This window comes from Epargyreus clarus, unplaced genomic scaffold (assembly GCF_041222505.1).
Source record: "Epargyreus clarus isolate Ecla_fem2 unplaced genomic scaffold, WU_Ecla_fem_2.2 ptg000004l, whole genome shotgun sequence".
NCBI classification, from domain to species: domain Eukaryota; kingdom Metazoa; phylum Arthropoda; class Insecta; order Lepidoptera; family Hesperiidae; genus Epargyreus; species Epargyreus clarus.
This window is the reverse complement of record NW_027332212.1, coordinates 13,576,638-13,597,972: the sequence shown is the minus strand read 5'-3', so window position 1 is coordinate 13,597,972 and position 21,335 is coordinate 13,576,638. Positions and strand designations below refer to the sequence as shown.

The 21,335-nt window shown below is 37.4% G+C and overlaps 2 protein-coding genes across 2 annotated transcripts in view; both read right to left on the bottom strand.

The window, feature by feature from the left end:
* LOC140757610 (carboxylic ester hydrolase-like) overlaps nt 1–5,986 on the bottom strand; it is a 29,652-nt gene extending 23,666 nt beyond the window's left edge. The window contains exon 1 of the mRNA XM_073093446.1: nt 5,723–5,986. Within this exon, the coding sequence (XP_072949547.1) occupies nt 5,723–5,911 (189 nt within the window). The 5' untranslated portion in view covers nt 5,912–5,986. The remainder of the gene's footprint in view (nt 1–5,722) is intronic.
* A 1,473-nt stretch (nt 5,987–7,459) lies between these two features.
* Nucleotides 7,460–20,635, bottom strand: LOC140757611 (carboxylic ester hydrolase-like). Its single transcript, XM_073093447.1, has 10 exons — nt 20,406–20,635; nt 17,735–17,831; nt 17,104–17,289; nt 15,719–15,904; nt 15,161–15,351; nt 13,703–13,868; nt 12,138–12,322; nt 11,174–11,324; nt 9,252–9,366; nt 7,460–7,994 (listed from the first exon to the last, which is right to left on the bottom strand). Exons 1-10 carry the CDS (start codon nt 20,592–20,594, stop codon nt 7,799–7,801), a joined length of 1,662 nt encoding a protein of 553 aa, XP_072949548.1. The 5' UTR covers nt 20,595–20,635; the 3' UTR covers nt 7,460–7,798.
* Between the last annotated feature and the right edge of the window lie 700 nt (nt 20,636–21,335).

The window sequence follows — 21,335 nt, the reverse complement described above, 5'->3', positions numbered from 1 at the left end:
GTTTTCGGTCTTCAGAAAATATAGCGCACCCACCGATTTAGATACATCATCATCATCATCAACTCATTACTGTCCCACTGCTGGGCACGGGTCTCCTCTCAGAGTGAGAAGGATCAGGCCATAGTCCACCGCGCTGGCCAAGTGCGTATTGGTAGACTTCACATACCTTCGAGATTTCTTTTTTTTTAATAAATCTCAGGTATGCAGGTTTCCTCACGATGTTTTCCATCACCGTTTAGCAAGTGATAATTAATTTCTAATACGCACATAACTTTGAAAAATCAGAGGTGCGTGCCTGGGATTCGAACCTCGGACCCCTCGATCGAGAGGCCGGGTTTCTTAACCACTAGGCTATCACAGATTTAGATACGACTCAATGGTATTTGGAGTTGATAACAGATGCTCATTCTACAAATTTGTACATGTCACTAAACCCGGTCCGTTTGAGAGGACGAAATACTGACATAAGGACAGATTTTCATGTGACAGTAATCACTAACTCTCAGATGGACAGCATGATAGTTTACTATATTTCATGAATACATTGCACAAATATAACTTGTTCAAAGCGCTCGTGACGTCACTTGGTTGAACCGACAATAATGTACCACAATTATTTACAATGTATGTGGCACGGATTACTTGTAATTATAACATATCTTCACACATATTATATAATCGTTAAATATTATCAGTGAACATTGTAATTTATATACCATTTAAATGCAATCACGCTTTTCTGTGGCTCGGTCTAATATTAATTTCAGAACTACCTAATTAAGATTAAAAACTAGAGATAATATAAAAACAAAAACCAGACTCTTTACAAATCTTATATATAAAATTCTCGTGTCACAATGTTAGTTACCGTACTCCTCCGAAACGGCTTTATCGATTTTCACCAATTTTTTATGCATATTCAGTAGGACTGAGAATCGGCTACTATCTATTTTTCATACCCCTAAGTGATAAGGGTTGTTCACCCTTAACATTTTTTAATTATATGGCAACACAATGTTTGCCGGGTCAGCTAGTATAGTATATAACTAACCACAATTTCTAACGACCTGTTAAAATCCGTCAAGTTCGGGTGCAGAGTGTACTAAAAAATTAATATTAGAAAAACATTTCCCTCCGCAGCCGTGTAAAAAAGTGATATAAGTCCGTTATTAATAATCAATCTATCCAATGTTTATCTACCAAAAATCGAAAATTATTAATCGGCAGGTAAAATCGTCAATTTTTTAGGTTTTTGATAAGTTAAATATTAGGACGATAACCATACTAATATATCAGATAAAATTGTTTTTTTAATACTTGCGAGGAATTCGAATAAAGGACGTTAAGCATAAAAATTTATCAGATAAAATTGTTTTTATGTAATCCTTGCCAGGCTCCTACAGACTCGATAAAGGACAATTATCATACTAATTTATCAGATAAAATTGTTTTTTTTAATCCTTGCCAGGCTTCTGGAAATTTGATAAAGTACGATAATTATACTAATATGTCGGTGTATATATGAAAAATAGCTTTTACCCGCGGCTTCGCTCGCAGTTTTGGGATTTATGTATCCCTCGGGAACTGTACTTTTTTCGGTATATAAGATACCCACGTCCTTTTCTGAACCCCTGACAATGTGTAAATCAATTAGGTAGTTAAGGGTTAAAAGTGTACCAAACAAAATTACATTTAAATACATATATATCAATTAGGATTACAGATACATATCGATGCATACTTATATCTCGTAACACGTATGCAGCGATATCCGTCTGGCATTCGCGGGGTTACCAAATCTATTTCAATTTTAATTCCATCTAATTTTAAATGCTGTAGCGTTTCGCGATTCATTAAAAGATTGTTCTTGTGCAATTACTTGTGCTAATGTTGACTGAGCCAACATTGACACAAGAATACTTTTACAAATTATCCTGCCATTTTAGATTTCATTACGTGTAAGAGACTTATTTTAAATTATTTAAAATTTATTATGTTTTCCTTAGTTATGAATCCGTTATAAAATGTGTTAATAAAATGGTAAACATAACATATTTGTATACAATGGTAAATATATTGATCGGATCTAGCCTGAAGACCTGAAGAATTTTTTAAAAATTAATTTCTGTGCAATCCATTTGTATCTGTTTGTAATTAAAATTTGACTTTTATATCCTTAGACAAAATTTAAATGAAAGTTATGAATTAATAATAAGTATTTAATTATACTTAATTTCGATTGTTTTGTTTAAATAGTTTATAGCTTTTAAATGGCAATAAGTATTATTTTTTACGTATAAGTTATTCATTAATTTCATTAATTCCATTAATTAATTAATTAAGTTCAAATGGTTATTTAATTTGTGTTTTTAATTAAGATCGTTTTTTATTGATAATAGCTACATACTTATTTTTTATCTCAGAGTACTCAGTGGGTAAATAATAACGTTACTTCAAAACAAGCGTCGTTATTTTTAATCGCATGAGTTTACAATAAACGTAGAATCGTGAAAAGGTTACTTTTATAGGGTTCCGTACTTAAAGCATAACGGACCTTAAACCTTTTTTTTTCTCGAGGGGGAAACCTTCAAAAGGTACCCGACGACGTGGGAGCGACGACGTGTTATGTGGGATTTTTACCGCACTAAAACCCCCCGGTGGCCGTCCTCAACGCTTGTTGGACAACTCCGGGATCTCCAACGGAACACAACCGGAGCCCTCCAAGCGCGATGCCCAACGGGCTTTACCCTGGGGGAGCAGTTTTCGCTCCTCCCACACCACGTAGTGTTTACGATGGTATGCGACCACACATACCGCCGTCCTTCCCGGGGTCGCTTGCTGGACGATTAGAGCTGCCACTCTTGCCGCCCGCAACCCCGGAAGCCCCCTTTTAGTCGCCTCCTACGACAGGCAGGGGATACCGTAGCCCTATTCTAGTTCCGGAACTACAGGGACAAACGGACCTTAAGCCTACGTATTCGCTGCCTGTCTTTCAATTACTGAACTGTACTTATACGTATCTATCTCCCGAACCTATACTCTGATTCATAATTAGGTGTCCAAAATGTAAACAAAGGTGTTGACCTATTAAGAAAATACGTTAGAAATAGTAGTTTTTATTTTTGTCGATATTAAAGTAATACAACAATAATAAAATAATAATCTAAATAAATTAAGATTAATTCACATTTTCTAATATTTATATCACCTCAATTTCGTTCTATACAGTAATAATAATAAAAAACAAAGTTTATGGTAGAAAATTAAAATGTGATCATGGTAACACAATCGGAATCCAAGACATTTCTTGTGCTGTCATTTTTAAGTTTCGTAACTGATATTATTCATTTTCGTGATTGTGATCGAACTCTAATGTTTTCTCGTTTACATAACGCGTTTGTTAAATTGTGTATATTTGTTAAATTTTCGTTTTTTGTTGAGTTTGTTAAAGTTTTAGTTTCTTGTTATTTTTGACAGTGACATTTCTTTGTTTACATTTTGGACACCTAATTATGAATCAGACTATAGTTTGTACCTATTTCTAAAACAAAATAAAAACGCTATAGTCCTATAACACATACGATTACTAAAATGTGAAAAATAAAAGGCGGCGGGTTTTGATAAAAGAAACAGGCATTTTTCGGCGTTTTTCAGTTCATTTATTGAACCGATGAGATAGACAATACATTTTCTTTATTTATATCCCTCTTATACCAAATTAAAAATAAAAATACTATTTTAATATGGTTTTAAAATGGTGCGGAACTCTTGCGCGATTATGAATCGCACTTGACAATTTATTTATGTATTTAAACACAGTCCTAACATGAGACATGCCATGTGGAAGCTATAATAATATACAATCATGTCGTCTTACGTACCGATAGCATTATTTTATGTCAATTTTAACCTTAGTGCCTTGTCACTATGTACCACTATGTATTAGTTACATTACTCCAGCGAATATTGTAACGGTAACCTTGGATCATAGTTAAAACAATTTGGTTTTTAGCCGAGCTTAGATCATCTGAATAAAGTAATAACGTAAAACGGTTTTCTTGTCTACAATGTTTATCTACTTCTGCAATATATTTTTAAATTAATGATGACAGCTACTTGTCTTGTTTACGAGATTTACGAATAATGTAAAAGTGTCGTAAAGAATATATTCATGAAGTTAATTAGATACGTGTTTTTCAAAATTAGTTCACCTTTATGTTTCCCCTATTCAGTACGTATTTTAACAAATTCCAATATGCCTTTTTTTTTTTTTTTTTTTTTTTTTTTAATTTAATATGTAATAAATTGTTTTATGCAATAATCCTACAAGTTACATTTAATTATTTACAATATTAACGTAATAAAAAAAGTACAAAATAATATATGAAACAGGCTATAAAAATACTTATAATATTAATATGCCTTGCTGTTTTTTTTTTAATTAAGTAGCAAAGGAGAATGTAGTTTAACTTCAAATATAACTTGACGCGATGCTGTCTATGAGGGTTAAGATGCAATTCTTCATATAAGTGTCTCCCTTAGCACATCCTTCAAACCAGAATACAAAAGCGCTTAACACCGCTCTTACATGGAAAGTATTCTTGGGTGGCGAACGGCGGTACTTATCTATGGGTGGCGGTGATGCTGCGATTACTTTTTTGGTTATAGGAATAGAGTAGTGATAAAAGAGTCTCAGTGTTTTATATTTTATTAAAAATCGTTTTACTGATTTACGACTCGAATAGTCTTTAAAGTCTTAAGTCTTGAGTTATAAGTTATAACAGTAAGCACTATAATAAGTCGAAGTCTTAACGCTAACTCAAGATTTAAGTGTTTCTTAAGAGACGTTTATGACTTCAAACGACCCATTAACACGTTTGCAGCAAAGTCGAGGGTAGAGTTCAAAACTATTTACGTAACCAACAAAATGTACACGTATATTCATTTCATTTTGGCTTAAATGACTTACGCAAATTATTAATATTGCATTCAACTAATTAAAAATTGCTGTATACTAGACGTTGTAAAATTTCGATCGATGATAAATTAAAATTGTATAGGTTGATGATAAATAACGGACGTTACACGTTCTTATTAGTGATCGAAGGTTACACGACTTGGACTATAGAGTAAAAAGACTCAAAATCTGAGTCGTCGATTTAGAGTGGGCTTTTGTGAAATTGACTCGCGTTTTTATAGGACTTAAATCACTAAGTTGACGTTGTTGTTAGAAATTTTATAAAATAAGTTCTTTATTGAATGATACTATTTCTGTTTATGACATTATTCATAAAAACATATACAATACATATATTAAAACTATATTTATGTACATTTATACAAAAATAAAATAGATTAGACTAAAATAGACCGTTGTAAAACGTTTGTACGTCCATGTGCGGGAATAATTACGTTAGACGGGACGAATGGCGGTTCTCCACATTAATTACATAAAAAATAGTATCTTTTAGAATTAATTTAATTTAATTCTTATAATATACGTATGGTTTAGTAACTAAGTATTAAATAGGCCTAAGACATGTTACTATCTTCTTGTCTTCTTTAACGGTTGAAAGTATTTACAAATACCTACTTAATTAATCGTGCAATTACCCTTTAATACTCTTGAGCTTGAAAACGACAGTTTATTTAATTAAATGTGCTTTTCATTTAATTATTGTTTCAGAAATTATGACTAAAAAGTAAGGTAAAGATTACATACCCTGAACCTATATTTTCCGACGGGTGGTCGCGCGTACGGTACCCCCTGGAAGCTGGCATACTGCCGCCCATTCGTCGACTGCTTCCACGTTCCTTGAAGGATACCCTGAGCTACTCTCACAATCGGACTGGGACCCTGACAACTCACTAAAGCTATTGACGCTAGAAAGAAAAATAATTTGAACGCCATTTTAAAAATAACTCTAGATACGTGAATACGTGCGTGTGCGCCGGCCGCCGGAATCGCACTGCCAGAATGCCAGATTAACTATACATTTAACTGACCTGCTTAGCGCGGTTAGATTGTTTATTGTATAATATTAGTTATCAGGTGGAGCTACATTGAATCCAATTATAAAATACTAGCCGATACCCGCGACTTGTGTATGTTTGCGTAGTTTTAGACTTATTTTTCCTTATTAGTTTATCAGTTTATTAGGCGAATTTAGTTTCACTCTATAGGTCTTGCAGGTGTGCGTATAAGTTATAATCATTGCGTACTTATTAGTAGGGGAGCCCACGATGCCACGCCAGCCACGCTAAATGTGTATAAACTCGTTTTCTAGCATTATTTCCTCTATATTAAAAAGAAAATTGACCGCTCTAGAGCATGTCCAGTTATAGTTTTTTTTAGTTGTGCAAACCCCCCGACGTAGAAAGCTCATTTATGGTTTAGGATACTCTACAGGTTGTAAGGTATCTCCTATATCTTAGTCTGCCGCGCTCGAGTCACTCCCGAAATCCCCTCTTGGGCTCCCCAAATATATCATTGTATAGGTACTTGCTTTACCGATGACAGACAATGTAAAGAAATCTATATGCCTGTGTGGGTTTATTCTAAGTTCTAGTTCAACATTACAATAATAATTGTAATGTCGTTCTGAGGTAAATAATAGTTTAAACGTTTAGGTAATAATTCTCGAGAATTATATGTACGTAAATTATACTTACATATCCATACATAAATATTACAAAATGCATATTTGTTCTGTTTGTTTGTACGCCTATTACTTAAGATGTATTTGTCCAATTACCACGGGTATTATAACGCTGTTTGTCCACCAACCACGATACCGAGTCGATACCGATAATTAATGACGGCGCCGAAGTAGCGTACATACATTTGCTATAGCAGCTTGTCCACCGAATGTCCGTCACCCGAGCACCGTCATCCCATAGTAAATGTATGTGTACGCTACTTCGGCGCCGAGATTAATTATCGGTATCGGCTCGGTAACGGTGCAGTGGACAAACAGTCTAAGGGTACATTATTCGGCTACATTTTAGTATACATTTTTTATTGTGACTTATTAGATACTTTTTATTAGCAGTAAGAGACTACTCTACGACTAGACTCTAGATAGATTTTAGTTCATGACAGGAGACATTGCGGCGTAGCGCTATGTATAGCGAATAGATATAGCAAATGACCATGCAGTCTGCCTGATGGTAAGTGGCTACTGCCGTCCATCGATATTGAATTCACGTCGATGGTGAACCGTGGCTTCAGTGTGTCCGGGGAAGAGGAAAGGAGGGGGAATAAAACAGCCAAAATTACAGACAGGCATATATAAGATATATTTTATTTATACGTAATTTAAATTCAGTGTGTTTACCATAGATTGTTTATCAATAACATTATTCATGTTTTCAAGGTATCGAACACCTAAATGAACGAGGATATGTAATAGGCAAGTACTATTGAAAAAAACATTAATCACTACTAATATCAAAAACATCAGTTTAAAAATGTTATTTATTTTTTTATATTACAGGAGTAGCAGACGAGCATGCAGTCCACCTGATGGTAAGTGGCTCCTGCCGCCGATGGACATCTGTTATCAGCGCCAGATAGGATTAGATATTTCTGAAGTCGGCCGCTGATGCGCCGCTACCCTTGAGGACTAAGCTGGAAGGCCTCGGAAAAGTATGTCTGCCTTACTAGACCCTTCAAAACAAAACACAGCAGCGTTTAACGCTGCTGTTATGAGGCAGAAATAAGTGTGGCAGTGGTCGCGTCGGTGTCGAACCACAAAGGGTTCTACCACCTTCAAATTATTACGTCTTATTCTTCAAGTTACAGCTCGTCTCTTATTTTTATGTTGAAGTTTTCGTTTTCAATGAATCCGAGGCTATCCCAGAAGGATCGATGACCGAAGTCGCTGCTAGCCTTCATCTGGACCTTGTTGGGTCCAGCGATGTTGGCATAGTTGAGTTCCGGAGACCCGGGTTTTATGGGGTCCCATTGTGGAATGTTCGGCAGTTTCGGGACTCTGAAAGGGATAATTATCTTGAGGTTCTGATATTAAAATCGGGAAGTCAGGTCTGACGGATGAAGGGGCTTTTACTTTACTCATCCTTAGTTGATTGTCGTAGATTTGAAACCTTCGGTAAGCTTATTATGTATAATAGAAGAAGCAAACGAGCATGCACTGGGATAACCTGACAACTGCGGATCATGGACATCTGTAATCAACCCCAGATAAAATTAGAGTGGGAATGTCACTTAGTCCTCATAAGCAAAGCATCTATGGCCCTTTAGGTATTTCCCTTGCTGCAACCTTTAAGTTTGGTGTAGCGGGTATTCGAACCAACAAACTTTTCTATCACCTTCAAAATGTGTGGATGTATAGTATGGTATACATAGATGTTAAAGCAATCACAATTCACTAGGCTGGTCAAAAGCAACCAAAAGTTTGTCATTTGTCTAAGATAATACGAGCTTTCGATCTAAAAGTTAGCTAAAATAAACTTATTACTTCTTGCTAAAGTTAGCAAGAAAAACGAAATCGCAGAAAATATTGAATAAACAAGAAACGAAATATTTTACATCCTTCTTCCCAAACTACTATAATAAAAATAACCGCCAGTTCTCCGAAAGACAAAGTTTTATCACAACACAACCTATCTTTCATAAAACAACTTTCTGTAGCATAAAAAGACCTTGAAAATATTATAGAGTCGAGTAGGTATGTAGGTTTATCACGAAGTTTTATTCACCTTTAGAGGAAGAAAAATATTTTCTCACGTTCGCGACTACGAAAAATTAGAAGTTTTAGTACACGCTAGTATACACTATTTAATGATACTTATTAAAGAGAATACAGCAAATATATACACCATAGTTATCCATTTCGACTATTCTTGATGTTCTGTTTCATGGATTTTTTTTTTTAATTAAAAAGCACATGCTAAACACATCACTACATCAGTCAATCACAGAGAAGGCACCAGAAATAATTCTAAGCACAATAGACATCTAAGGGAGGTAACACACGAGCGACAGAGATTTAATACACAAGCAATAGTTCATGTTGAAGTATGTTGCCGACAGTCGCCAATTGTCGTCGCCGTCAGGGCCTGTCGATGACTGTCGCTGACGATCGTAGTCAGTCGTCGGTCGTTGACGACAAGCGACGTTTGTAGACGTTTATTAGCTTCCTAATTTAGTCCCGAGCCTAATTGTTAGTTCCCGTCTTCGTGCGTATATGACAGTAATGACACAGATAATACAAGAGTAATGTATATACCCAGTAGTAGCATAGCTGTAGACCATGTCGATGAGAACCTCCCTCATCTTAATATCTTCAGGGCTTAGGTCCACGACTTTCGCGATCATCATCATGTCATCAGCGTGGCTTACTCCTGGAAAAGTTATGAAAATGCTATTTATGTCGAAAGAGACCGCTTTTTGCTTTTTTAAGTAACAAATGAATATTCAGTCTACCTGATGGTAAATAGCGGGGTACATAGTCACTGCCGCCTATGTAAAACTATAACCAACTTGACATAGGACAGAGGTTGTGCACGATGGGTGAATGGGTTAGGTTGTAGTCGATTACAGATAATCGTACCTTTTTTTTTGTTCTCGAGGTAACTTTCGAAAGGTACCGTGGGAGCGATACAGAGTTACGTGGGATTCTTACCGCACTAAAACCCCCCGGTGGCCGTCCTCGGCGCTGCGTAAAGTACTTCGGGATCCCAGAGGAACGCAACCGGAGTCCTCTTAGCGCGTTGCCCCGTCGGGCTTCGTCCAGGTGAGCATGCCGCTCGCACCACCTTTTGTTGTTCACGACGGTATGCAACCACACATACCGCCGTCTTTCCCGGGGTCGCTGGCTGGGCGGTTTGAGCTCCCACTCTTGCCGCCTGCAACCCTGGAAGCCCCTTTTGGTCGCTTCTTACGACAGGCAGGGGATACTGTAGCCCTATTCTGGTCCCCCGGGAAGGACGGCGGTATGTGTGGTCGCATACCATCGTAAACACTACATGGTGTGGGAGGAGCGAAAACTGCTCCCCCAGGGTAGAGCCCGTTGGGCATCGCGTTTGGAGGGCTCCGGTTGTGTTCCATTGGAGATCCCGGAGTTCGCCAACAAGCGTTTAGGACGGCCACCGGGGGGATTTTAGAGCGTTAAAAATCCCACATAACCCGGCGTCGCTCCCACGTCGTCGGGTACCTTTTGAAAGTTTCCCCTTCGAGAAGTAACAAAGAATCTGTGGCAGATAGATACGAGTACTTTGTAATCCCTGAGGATCAAGTTCGTGTGACTGCCTTTTATCACAGTATAAGGATTCCATATTTCTACTGTGCCTTTATTATGTACCCTTTAAATCGAAATTCAATCTGTTTTGTAGGGCACTAATTGGGCACAAATAGGTATTATTTCTTAACTAAATGTTAATGGAAAATTTCTTTCCAATATTTAAAAAATCTTTCTTGTGTCTCTTTCAATATAAATATTTGAACTTGATTTAGTTTGACCTCAAAATAATTATTGAAACATTTATATTCAATGAGATTATTCGTTGGGAATTCTAGATACATGATTTAATAAAGGAATAAAGTTATCTATCTGAAAAGCGGTTTTTTCCAGACAACCTACGGGTTTACGTTCTTGGGTCTAAGGTTGTCTAGAAGTCATTAAGATTTTAGACTAACTGGAATACTAAAAAAAATGAGTTTAGAAACATCTAGAAGTCTAAGATAGACTGTTTTTTTTTCAAAATAATCAAAATATCTTAAATGCGCAACAGATTCGAAGCAAATGTATGATTGTGTGGAATATTAGTAATTTATGTCATGTGGTACAACTAAGTTCTTGGCTTCAGGAAGGTGTCAGTTTGCTAACGTTTTTTTCCGAAAACAAAATCGAATGTAACTTTAGTGTCATTTTGCTAAGTATTGTCGTTCAAATCTTCAAATTAATGCTTTACACTTTTACTTATGACAATCTAATTCCCCACTTTGCAAGCAAATTTGCTATTGAATTACGTTTATAAGAGCACAAGAAATTTCACTAAATTAAAAAAAAATACATAAAGGTCCAATTGCCACATAATACATACAAAGATGTCAACCAATTCGCATTTCGCCAGCCCGGTGGACTATGGCCTAATCTCATTTTGAGAGGAGATCCGTGCCCAGCAATATTAAAGATGTTGAAATGTTTACCATAATCCTTCTCATTGTTAGCCATGGTATGTGTAAAGCTGGTCTTGGCACGGTACCCATATCGGTACAGGAAGGTAGGTTGCCCAGACTTGACTGCGTGGTGCTGGGCCAGCTTGCCCACGTCCACCGCGAAATGACGATCGCCGAGAGCCTGAGGTACAAAGTATTTTTTTTTTTATAATATAGGAGTAGCAGACGAGCATACAGTCCACCTGATGGTAAGTGGCCACTGCCGCCCATGGACACCTGTAATCAATCCCAGATAGGATTAAATATTCCCACCTGAGGTCGGCCACAGATGCGCCGCTACTCCTGAGGACTAAGCTGGAACGCCTCGGAAAAGTAAGTCTCCCTTACCACACCCTTCAAACCAGAACACAGCAGCGCTTAACATTGTTGTTATTAGGTAGAAATAGGTGTGGCGGTGGTGCCGCCGGAGTCGAACCACAAAGGGTTCTACAACCTTCAAATGCGTTACAAAAGCATATTCTATTGTGTATGGATCGAGGGCATTGTCAACAATATTAAGTTTAGTGAACGTATTAAAGGTTATGTTACACATATTTATTAATTATTGGCGCGAGAAATATTTATTAATTATTGGTGGTAGAAGGTAGGTGGTAGGTGGTAGAGTAGGTCTATGGTTCGACTCCGGAGACACCACTGCCATGCCTTTTTCTGCCTCATAATACGAGTAGCAGCGTCTGAAGAGTGTGGTAAGGGAGACATACTTTTTCGAGGCGTACTAACTTATGTAGTTCTTAAGGGTAGTAACGCATCTCTGGCCGAGTTTAAGTAGGACCGCAATTTTGATTGGAGTTGATTGTAGATTATTGATGTCCATGGGCGGCAGTAACCTCTTACCTCGTTTGCTACTTCCCCAATATTAAAAACAAACTAGGTTTTTGGTACAATTAATATACTTACGTACTATTTAGATTTTCAGTAATACAATTTTTTTTACCTCAACCAGTTGTGGGAAAGTTTCCTGACCAATCGGTTTGTTCCCGAAGTACTTCTGCTTGATCTTAGCTGCTACGGCAGGGCGCAGGTCGAGTGGCAACGTGTCATTGTACTCGAAGATGTTGCTGGCGAGGTGCTCCCAACGGGATTCCAGCTCCGGCAAAAAGGATGGGTCCGACTGGTATACTGTCAGGTAAAGATATTAAAAGTTAGTTCCATTAGGTTAAGTTTATCATCATAGATAAGATTTTTTTAATGTCTATTATGGAGTTTCTTTCGCCTCTTCTTGTCCATACGAAACGCCTTGCGAAGTGGTGATAGATATATAGACGACAAAAGAGCTGTAAGGAATCTACTTTTAATAAAAGATTTTTGGGATAAACTTCCGTTTAGCCCATACCTCCGATCGATCTGAAATTTGGTATACCTATGGATTTTGAGCCACAAACGAAGAATATCGTACTCAAAGTACCCTCAAATAATATTTTCAAGGTCAAATAAAAAGTGCAAAAAGCAGCAAAAAATCGTTTTTGAGCAATTTGACCTTAAAAATATTATTTGAGGGTATTTTGAGTATGACATTCTTAATCAGGGAGTCAAAATCCATATGTGTACCAAAATTCAGAGCGATTGGAGGTATGGGCTAAACGGTAGTACACCCGAATTTTGATTTGATTTGATTTCATTTGAATTGCTAATACCATTTTAAGCTAGACGTATCTGAATATGTATTTTTCATGTTTTATTTAAACAGCTTTTTGCTATAAACTAAAATAAGTAAGAACAAAAACCCCGACTGTTTCAAAATACAGCCTATATTATTCCCACAATTTAGACGAATCCAACGACATCAGTCGTTAAAATTCGTCAACTCGTTTGTAAAATATTGCCTTCTGCAGTCGAGTAAAACGTATTTTTGAATTGCGAATAACTGGGACAAATATTTTATCGCTAAAGCCTTAGGCTTTTATGTGGTCTTCTATATTTGTTCTTTTATATTTTGAGAATAGTTGTCATCATCATCATCAATCATCAACAACCCATTACTGTCCCACTGCTGGGCACGGGTCTCCTCTCATAATGAGAAGGATTAGGCCATAGTCCACCGCGCTGGCCAAGTCGGTATTACATAGACTTCACATACCTTTGAGAATCCCTCAGGTATGCAGGTTTACTCACGATGTTTTCCTTCACCGTTTAGCAAGAGTAAAAATCAGAGGTGCGTGTCTGGGATTTGAACCTCGGACCCCTCGATCGAAAGGCCGAGTTTCTTAACTACTAGGCTATCACTGCTGTATAGTTGTATTTAAACTAAATTATGCGTACAAATTAGTTACCTGTCCCTAGTACAATCTCCCTTCGCTAGTGATGCCACCGCTTATATTGTTGCTACTGTTGCTGACTAAAATCCTTCTTCAAAAGTCACGATATTTATTACGTAATGCGTTTGCAGAAGTATTATGACTTATGACTTCAGTAGGAAGATAACATTCCAGAATATATCATACTGTTATATACTTAAGGCGCATAAAGTCCTTCTTCGAAAAAACAGAAGCAGTAGCTTACCTGCCGCTGGATACAGTCCTTCTTCAGAAGTAATGGAGGTAATCAGCGGTAATTTTGCCATTTTTCCAGCCAGCATCGCGTGGAATGGGTGCTGGGTCAAGAAGGCGTTTTTCAACTCAGGCTCTACAGTAGGTACGAATGGTGTGAACAAATGCACCTTCCAATCCTGAGGATATAACCAATTTTATCTTTTAATTTATTATAATTTAAAAACTAAAAACCACGCTCAAATAGCACAAGGAAAATCGTTCATCCTAATTCTTGACAATCTTGATGGGGAGAATGGGAGACAATTATTAAAATCGTGTATTGTCATCGGTTCTTGATAATTGTTCAAAATTTCAACTTAAACAGATCGTACAAAGTGAGTAAAAATCCAGTTCAAAGATTCCGTTACATACATACAGGTCAGCTAATAAAAGCGTGGTAAATACCATAAAATCAGAGAAAAGGTTATAATAAATTATTTAAAAATACTTTAAAAGTTGGTAGAACCAGTAGGGTTCAACTGGGGAGGTACAACCACCACACCCGTTTCTATCTTGAAGCAGGTCTTGTGCTTCAGTGGAAGGGTGTGGATGTAGGTTGACTAACATATAGGACCATCATACTCCTCGGGTGAGGCAATGGATCTGTGATGTTGATCATGGATTTCTTTAGGCGGCAGTGACCACGTACCATGAGATGGACTACAAGCTGGTTTGCTACTCCAAACTTATAAAAAAATAAACTTATAACTATATATTTTATGTAAATATAATTTTTCGTTTGTTTTTTAATATCCGTACGATTCTATAGAGTTTTTAGCGCCATAGTACGAGTATATATGTTTGAGTTTATAGTAGACATTACATTTGAATTTAAAAGTTGAATTAAGAGTGACTCTTTTAATCCAATTTTTAATAAATACCAGTTTGTAAGAATGGGTCGAAAGAAATAAAAGGTAAAAGAAAACAGCGATAGGTATTTCTGATGTGACCGTATCATATACCTATGGCAAAAACAAGTTGCGCCATATCTCTTTGCCTCAGTTACAGCTATCTATATATAGATCAGAACTTGAAGTGTTTGTCCGTGATATCAACTATACCTACGTCATTCTTTTTTAGCTTATATAATATTTGCCCGTTATTAAAATATGAAACATTTTTGGATTTTGTCAGTCTATTTAGCATTCGCTGAACTAATTTTAAAGGTTTCAGTTTTACAGAGTGAATTATTTAAGTTTTTTTCATTAGATCTAGCAATAAGGCAGACAGGCTACCTGATGGCAATCAGTCTCCGTCGCCTATGGACATTTACATTTGGAGTCAATGCGTCGCTGACTTTCAAAAAGAGCTCTTTTTGCACCTTACTTCAAGACCCCATGTCATAGCGATCCGGGAACACTTCGGGACGAATTTAACAGAAGTACTGAATTTAATAATAGTACGATATACGTTATAAAATAGTACTAACAAACATCTCAATCTGGGCATTGACGAGGACTTCAGCAGGCCTGCAGCGAAGACAGTCCACCATCTCGCGGGTGGTGGCGGTCGGGCAGCCCACGATGGTGGCCAGGGTCTTAGCCTTCTGGAGCGGCTTCGTCGCGTGTGCCCAGGGAGTAAACGACGCTCCACTGAACGCTATGCCTCTGTGGAATGTGTCTGAAAAGATGTATTTAAATATGAGACTGCTAGAATCAGAGTGGCCCAACTGCATTTTAATGGTTTTAGACCTAACTGTATTTTCTTTACTCAACATTATAGTATTTTGATTCAATGTACTTGCATATATATTAGTAAAAACCATATAAAAGTTGTTCTAGCATTCTCGTAGCGTCTCAAGGTAGTATAGAATTTGTATTCAAATATGCAGATAAAGTAGTAAAATATGGGCTTAATAGGTACATAAAAAATAAGTCTTCTTCACGGACCTGTAAAACAAATACAGATCTGTGGTCTCCTTACAAGGAAGTTAGAACGTATTGTCTATTTGTAGATAGTAATCTAAATAAAATCTAATTAAAATTACCTTTAGACCATGGCGAGAGATAATGGTAGTGCACACTGGCGCCGCCAGCGGAGCAGCCAGTTAACGTGATGCTATCAGGATTTCCCCCAAACATCATAATGTTTTCCTTCACCCATCCTAAAGCGAAGGCCTGGTCTTTGAGCCCGGCGTTGCCTGGTGCGGCCTGGTCCCCGGTGCTAAGGAAACCTGGAAAAATTCAAGGTAAGACCGCTTATGGTACGACTCCCGAAGCACCTCTTTTTCTGCCTAGTAGTACTAGTAAAGTGCAGCTGTATTCTGGTTTGAAGGAGGTTGCAAGGGAGGCATCCTTCGAGGTGTTCTAGTCCAGGTAGTAACGAATCTATAGCTGACTCTGGTAGCTCTTATTTTATTTGGGGTTGATTGCATATGTAGGCGGACTTCAAGCTCGTTTGCATATTATAGAAGAAAAGTTAAGATATCATAGGTATAAATATTGGACAAAATTACTTTATAATAATCAGCGAAAACTGTGGAGATAGCATATATTTCCAAACGGAGCAAAACTCAGTGCCCTTCTCATCAAATAGAACAAAACGCTTAAAAAGTATCTAAAATACAAAGAAAACAGTTATTGGTGCTAAAATAATTTGAATACAAGGAACTTTATGTGGAGCGAATAGAAAAGGGATCCTGACTGTTTTGAGAGGATTGTTTGTTTAAAGGAATTCAGCTATTATTGTTTCTGATACTCATTTTTGTAGCCTAAAATTCAAAAAGAATTTGCAAAGCTATTGAATCATTTGGTGACATAGATACTAATTAATTAAGAAAGAACGTCTTGGCGAAAAAATATTTTTTGCAACATTTGTACATAACATTACACATCAAGTAGTGTAATAACAAAAGACCTGGCTGCTTAAAAATATAGCTTATTTTTAGATGTATCCAACGACCTCTTATGTTTAAATCTATTAAGCCGTTCGGGTTGCAGGGTCTGCCAAAGAATCAAACGTACATACACTTGAACACCATTAGTCTCCGCAATCTGGTAAAAATGGGTTAGTGTTATACTTGACACCATGTGATAAATCATCATCATCATCATCAAACAATGACTGTCCCACTTCTGAGCAAGGGACGAGGAATCAGAAGGATTAGGCCACAGTCCACCGCGCTGGCAAAGTGCGTATAGACTTCACATACATTTGATTTTTTTTTGTAAATCTCTCAGGTATGCAGGTTTCCTGACGATGTTTTCCTTCACCGTTGAGGCAAGTGATAATTAATTTTTAAAACGCACATAACTTTGAAAAATCAGAGGTGCATGCTTGGGATTTTAACCTCAGACCCCTCGATCGAGAGGCCGAGTTTCTTAATCATTAGGCTATCACTGCCACGATAAATCTTAAACTATACAAACTCACCAAGAGGCCCCAGTCGGTAGTTCAAGGTCACAACAACTACATCTCGATCCATGAGATGGACTGGATTGTAGACGATACCTTCGCCGTACATGAAAGCGCCGCCGTGGATGGCGATGATTACCGGCAGAGAGGCTCTCGCGTCCAGGTTGGGAGTGGCTACGTTCAGGTACAGGCAATTTTCACTACCTAGAGGATAAATGTAATTATAACTTATACAATGTATCGTGGAATGACGCAGAGGGTTCCGGGTTCGATCCCCGGCCAGACAGATATCTCATGAATTTGGATTATGTTCTGGGTCCGGGTATTTGTGTATTCATTTTTGTCAGTGTCTATGGCACCTACGACACAGGCAATAAAATAAAGTTCAACTTAAGTTAGAGAACTGTTGTTAACTGAGGTTTAATTTGGGAAGCTCCATTTTTGTAGACTTTTTCTATATTTTATAATTATGGATTTTATATTTTATACTTTTTCTATACTTTATGGAGGTGGTGTCGCCGGACTTAAATCTCGAAGGGTTCTATTACAATCCTCTGAGAATGAGAAAAAAATAGGGCAAACAGAAGTGTAATTTAGTCAATTGTATTTTTAGTTACCCAAAATAAATTCAAACGTTTAAAAATGTTACCTTTGATTTCTTTAGTGAATGGGTAGTATTGCAAGCAGCCTGGTAATGGTCTGCTGGCGTCCCACACCCCACCCCATGGTTGCAGCTTCTGTGGTTCCTGCAGATAAAGTCAATTTGTTCAGCTTTATTAATCCATCGTCGACGTATTACTGTCGAACAGCACGAGTGTTCTCTCATAATGACTTCAGACCATAGTCCATATGGGCGGGGAGGCATTTTATAATATATAATATTAATTTTGATTGTCAATGTGGAATTAATATTTAGATTAAAATATGGAAGACTTCCGGTAGTACTTCAAAACACTTTGTTAGTCATACCAAATAAATTATATAAATTATAATAATATTAAAATATTTATTCTCGTATTTTTAAAACAATATTTTCAATATAATGTTATTTTATTAACAGTTAAATTTATTGTGAATCACGTCACTTGTTATCACAAAACAAGTGATGTGAGAGGGTAGTTCTTAGGCTGTTTGTCACTCGAGTAGTATTTAAGTCCACGCGCTGGTAGAGCGTGGTTCATTCGCATTTAATCAGTCGTGTAAGCCGTTACTCTGCCCGAATTGTAAATAAAAGTGATTCTCATATTAAAGTCGTTTCGTTCAGTTTATTAATAAAGTGCGGTAGTGGGATATCGCCGACATCCACTACGCTGGGGACATACGAATTAGTAGACTCAAATACGATTTTGAACATTTAAAGCATATAACCATCGACCATCAATCAGCATGAGAAGAACAAGTCTACTCGAGTCGTTCAAAATAATGTGACGGAAAATTCTACGTCCATGCATTTCTTTCCATCATGAACAATAAAAATAACTTTGAGAAAAGTCACCACGAATTTTCATCGCAAAAAAACCAATGTTAAGCTATGTCGTGGAAGTATGTGATGTCGTACAAAATTCCGACTCGGTGTCGTGTTAGAATACGACTTCGCGATCTGTAACGATGCGACACCGTATCGTATGTATGACATAACTTTTATCTAATACACTTAACTAACATTATATAATTATTTAATCTTTTTAAAAAATATACGAGACAGATATGAAGATAAGTATCGCAAAAAGCCTATGTACTGAGGTATGGTCATATTTAATCATATTAATTGATATTCAGACAGTTTTATTACATGATTGATAAAAAAAGTTTATCAACTAACCTAAGATAAGTAATTAATGGTATTTTTTTTACGGATTCACGCCAAACAATAGATAAAAAGTATTGTTTATTTAAAATTATATTATTACAAATTATAACATACTGATATGAATAATTTATGAAACAAACCTGTTTCATACAAGCAAAATATTTGAAAACTTGTTAATGTGAGTTCTACAAAACGTTTTTTTTCAATTTAGATTTATTCTTAATCTTAATCTGTTTTATTAATGATTATATTTCTATATTTTCCTGGACTGTGTGAGGAGAGTAATGTTTTCCGAGCATATGTACTTATAAAATATTCTTTGGCACGCCCTACGGTTCAAACGGCATGACATAAGTTAACATATGAGGTGTCGTTGGACTATATTTTTAAGCAGTCGAGATTTTTTTGAATGAATTTCTAGTTACAATATTTCAAAGGGTTCATAGAACTTGCCTAATTATTTTTTTGTGAAATCTTAATTTCGGGAGGTCCGAGTTTCGAATGCCGACCACGCACCTCTGATTTTCAATTTATCTGCATATTTTAAATTAATTGTAACTTACTTAAACGGGGAAGGAAAACATCCTAAGGAAACCTGCCCGCCTGAAGTCCTTAAAGGGTGAGTAAGATCCACCAACTCGCTAGCGCGCCAGCGGCCAGCGCGGTGGTTTATGGTCCTTCTCAATTTAAGAGAAGACTCGTGCCTAGCAGTAGGACCGTTATTAATTTTTTTAATATTTTTTTTATAATATAAGAGAAGCAGACGAGCATGCAGTCCACCTGATGGTAAGTGGCTACTGCCGCCCATGGACATCTGTAATCAACCCCAGATAGGATTAAATATTCTTACCTGAGGTCGGCCACAGATGCGCCGCTACCCCTGAGGACTAAGCTGGAACGCCTCGGAAAAGTCTGTCTCCCTTACCACACCCTTCAAACCGGAATACAGCAGCGCCTAACACTGCTGTTATTAGGTGGATATAGGTGTGGCGGTGGTGCCGCCGGAGTCGAACCACAAAAAGTTCTACCACCTTCAAAATGAGTAGACGATGACCCTACCTAACATGACCTGATTCCTTTTTTTTTTCTTCTCGAGGGGGAAATCTTCATAAGGCACCCGGTGCCGTGGGAGCGACACGGGGTTATGTGGGATTTTTACTGCACTAAAACCCCCTCCGGTGGCCATCCTCAGCGCTGCGTAGTCCTGCTGAGAGTAGTGCTGCTGAGTCCTCTGGGATCCGCCCAAGTGAGTTTGAATCACCACACCGTCCGATGTACACGACGGTATGCAACCACACATACCGCCGTCCTTCCCGGGGTCGTTGGCCGGGCGGTTCGAGCTCCCACTCTTACCGCCCGCAACCCCGAAAGCCCCTTTTAGTCGCGTCTTACGACAAGCAGGAGATGCTGTAGCCCTATTCTGGTCCCAGAACTACAGGGACAATGACCTGATTACCTAATTATTATTTAACTTACTTTATGAACAGAATATTGTTGATTCAAAACTTACCCTGAATCTATATTTGCCGACGGGTGGCCGCGCGTACGGTACCCCCTGGAAGCTGGCATACTGCCGCCCGTTTGTCGACTGCTTCCACGCTCCCTGGAGGATACCCTGAGCTACCCTCACAATCGGACTGGGGCCCTGACAACTCACTAAAGATACTGAAGCTAAAAATAAAAATAATTTGATCGCCATTATGAAAGATAGCACGGCATTGATGTGTGCGCTTGTGGCGATCAACTGAATAACAATATTAACAATATCAAATATTTTGTAACTACCACGTGCAAGATAGCATCGCAACGGCTTTTAGTGCATGATAGCTGATATATAGTTTTATGTCAGTACGATAATTTATGGCAGTGATAGCCTAGTGGTTAAACTCGGCTTCTCGATCGATGGGTCTGTGGTTCAAATCCCAATTCCTCCTAAATCTCAAATCTTCTGATTTTACAAAGTCATGTGCTTATTGGAAAGATGTGAAATATCACTTGCTTTAACGGCGAAGGTAAAACATCGTGAGGAAATGTCCATGTCTGAGAAAAAAATCTCAACCTTCTCAATCTGAGACGAGGCTAGTGCCCAGCAGGGGGCAGTAATGGGTTGATGACGACGATAAATTATTTTCAAAAGCGCTTTTCAGTAACTAGTTATTTTTGTTCAAGAGCTAATAGGGATAGTCATACCCAAGTTTACTTGTTTTATTAAAATGTGTTATTTTTAAGAACGTTTCAATTTAACGATATGATATTGGCCTAAAGATGAGAATATCAGGAAAAATAACAGAAATATTTTATTCATATACACATTAATTCGTATGTCCGGTTACATATTGATTAAAGATTGGTATTAATAATACATCTATATAATTTTTGCCTAGTAAGGACCGAAATTTGATAGTTTCTGCTAGCCAGACTGTCAAATTATGATCTTTAT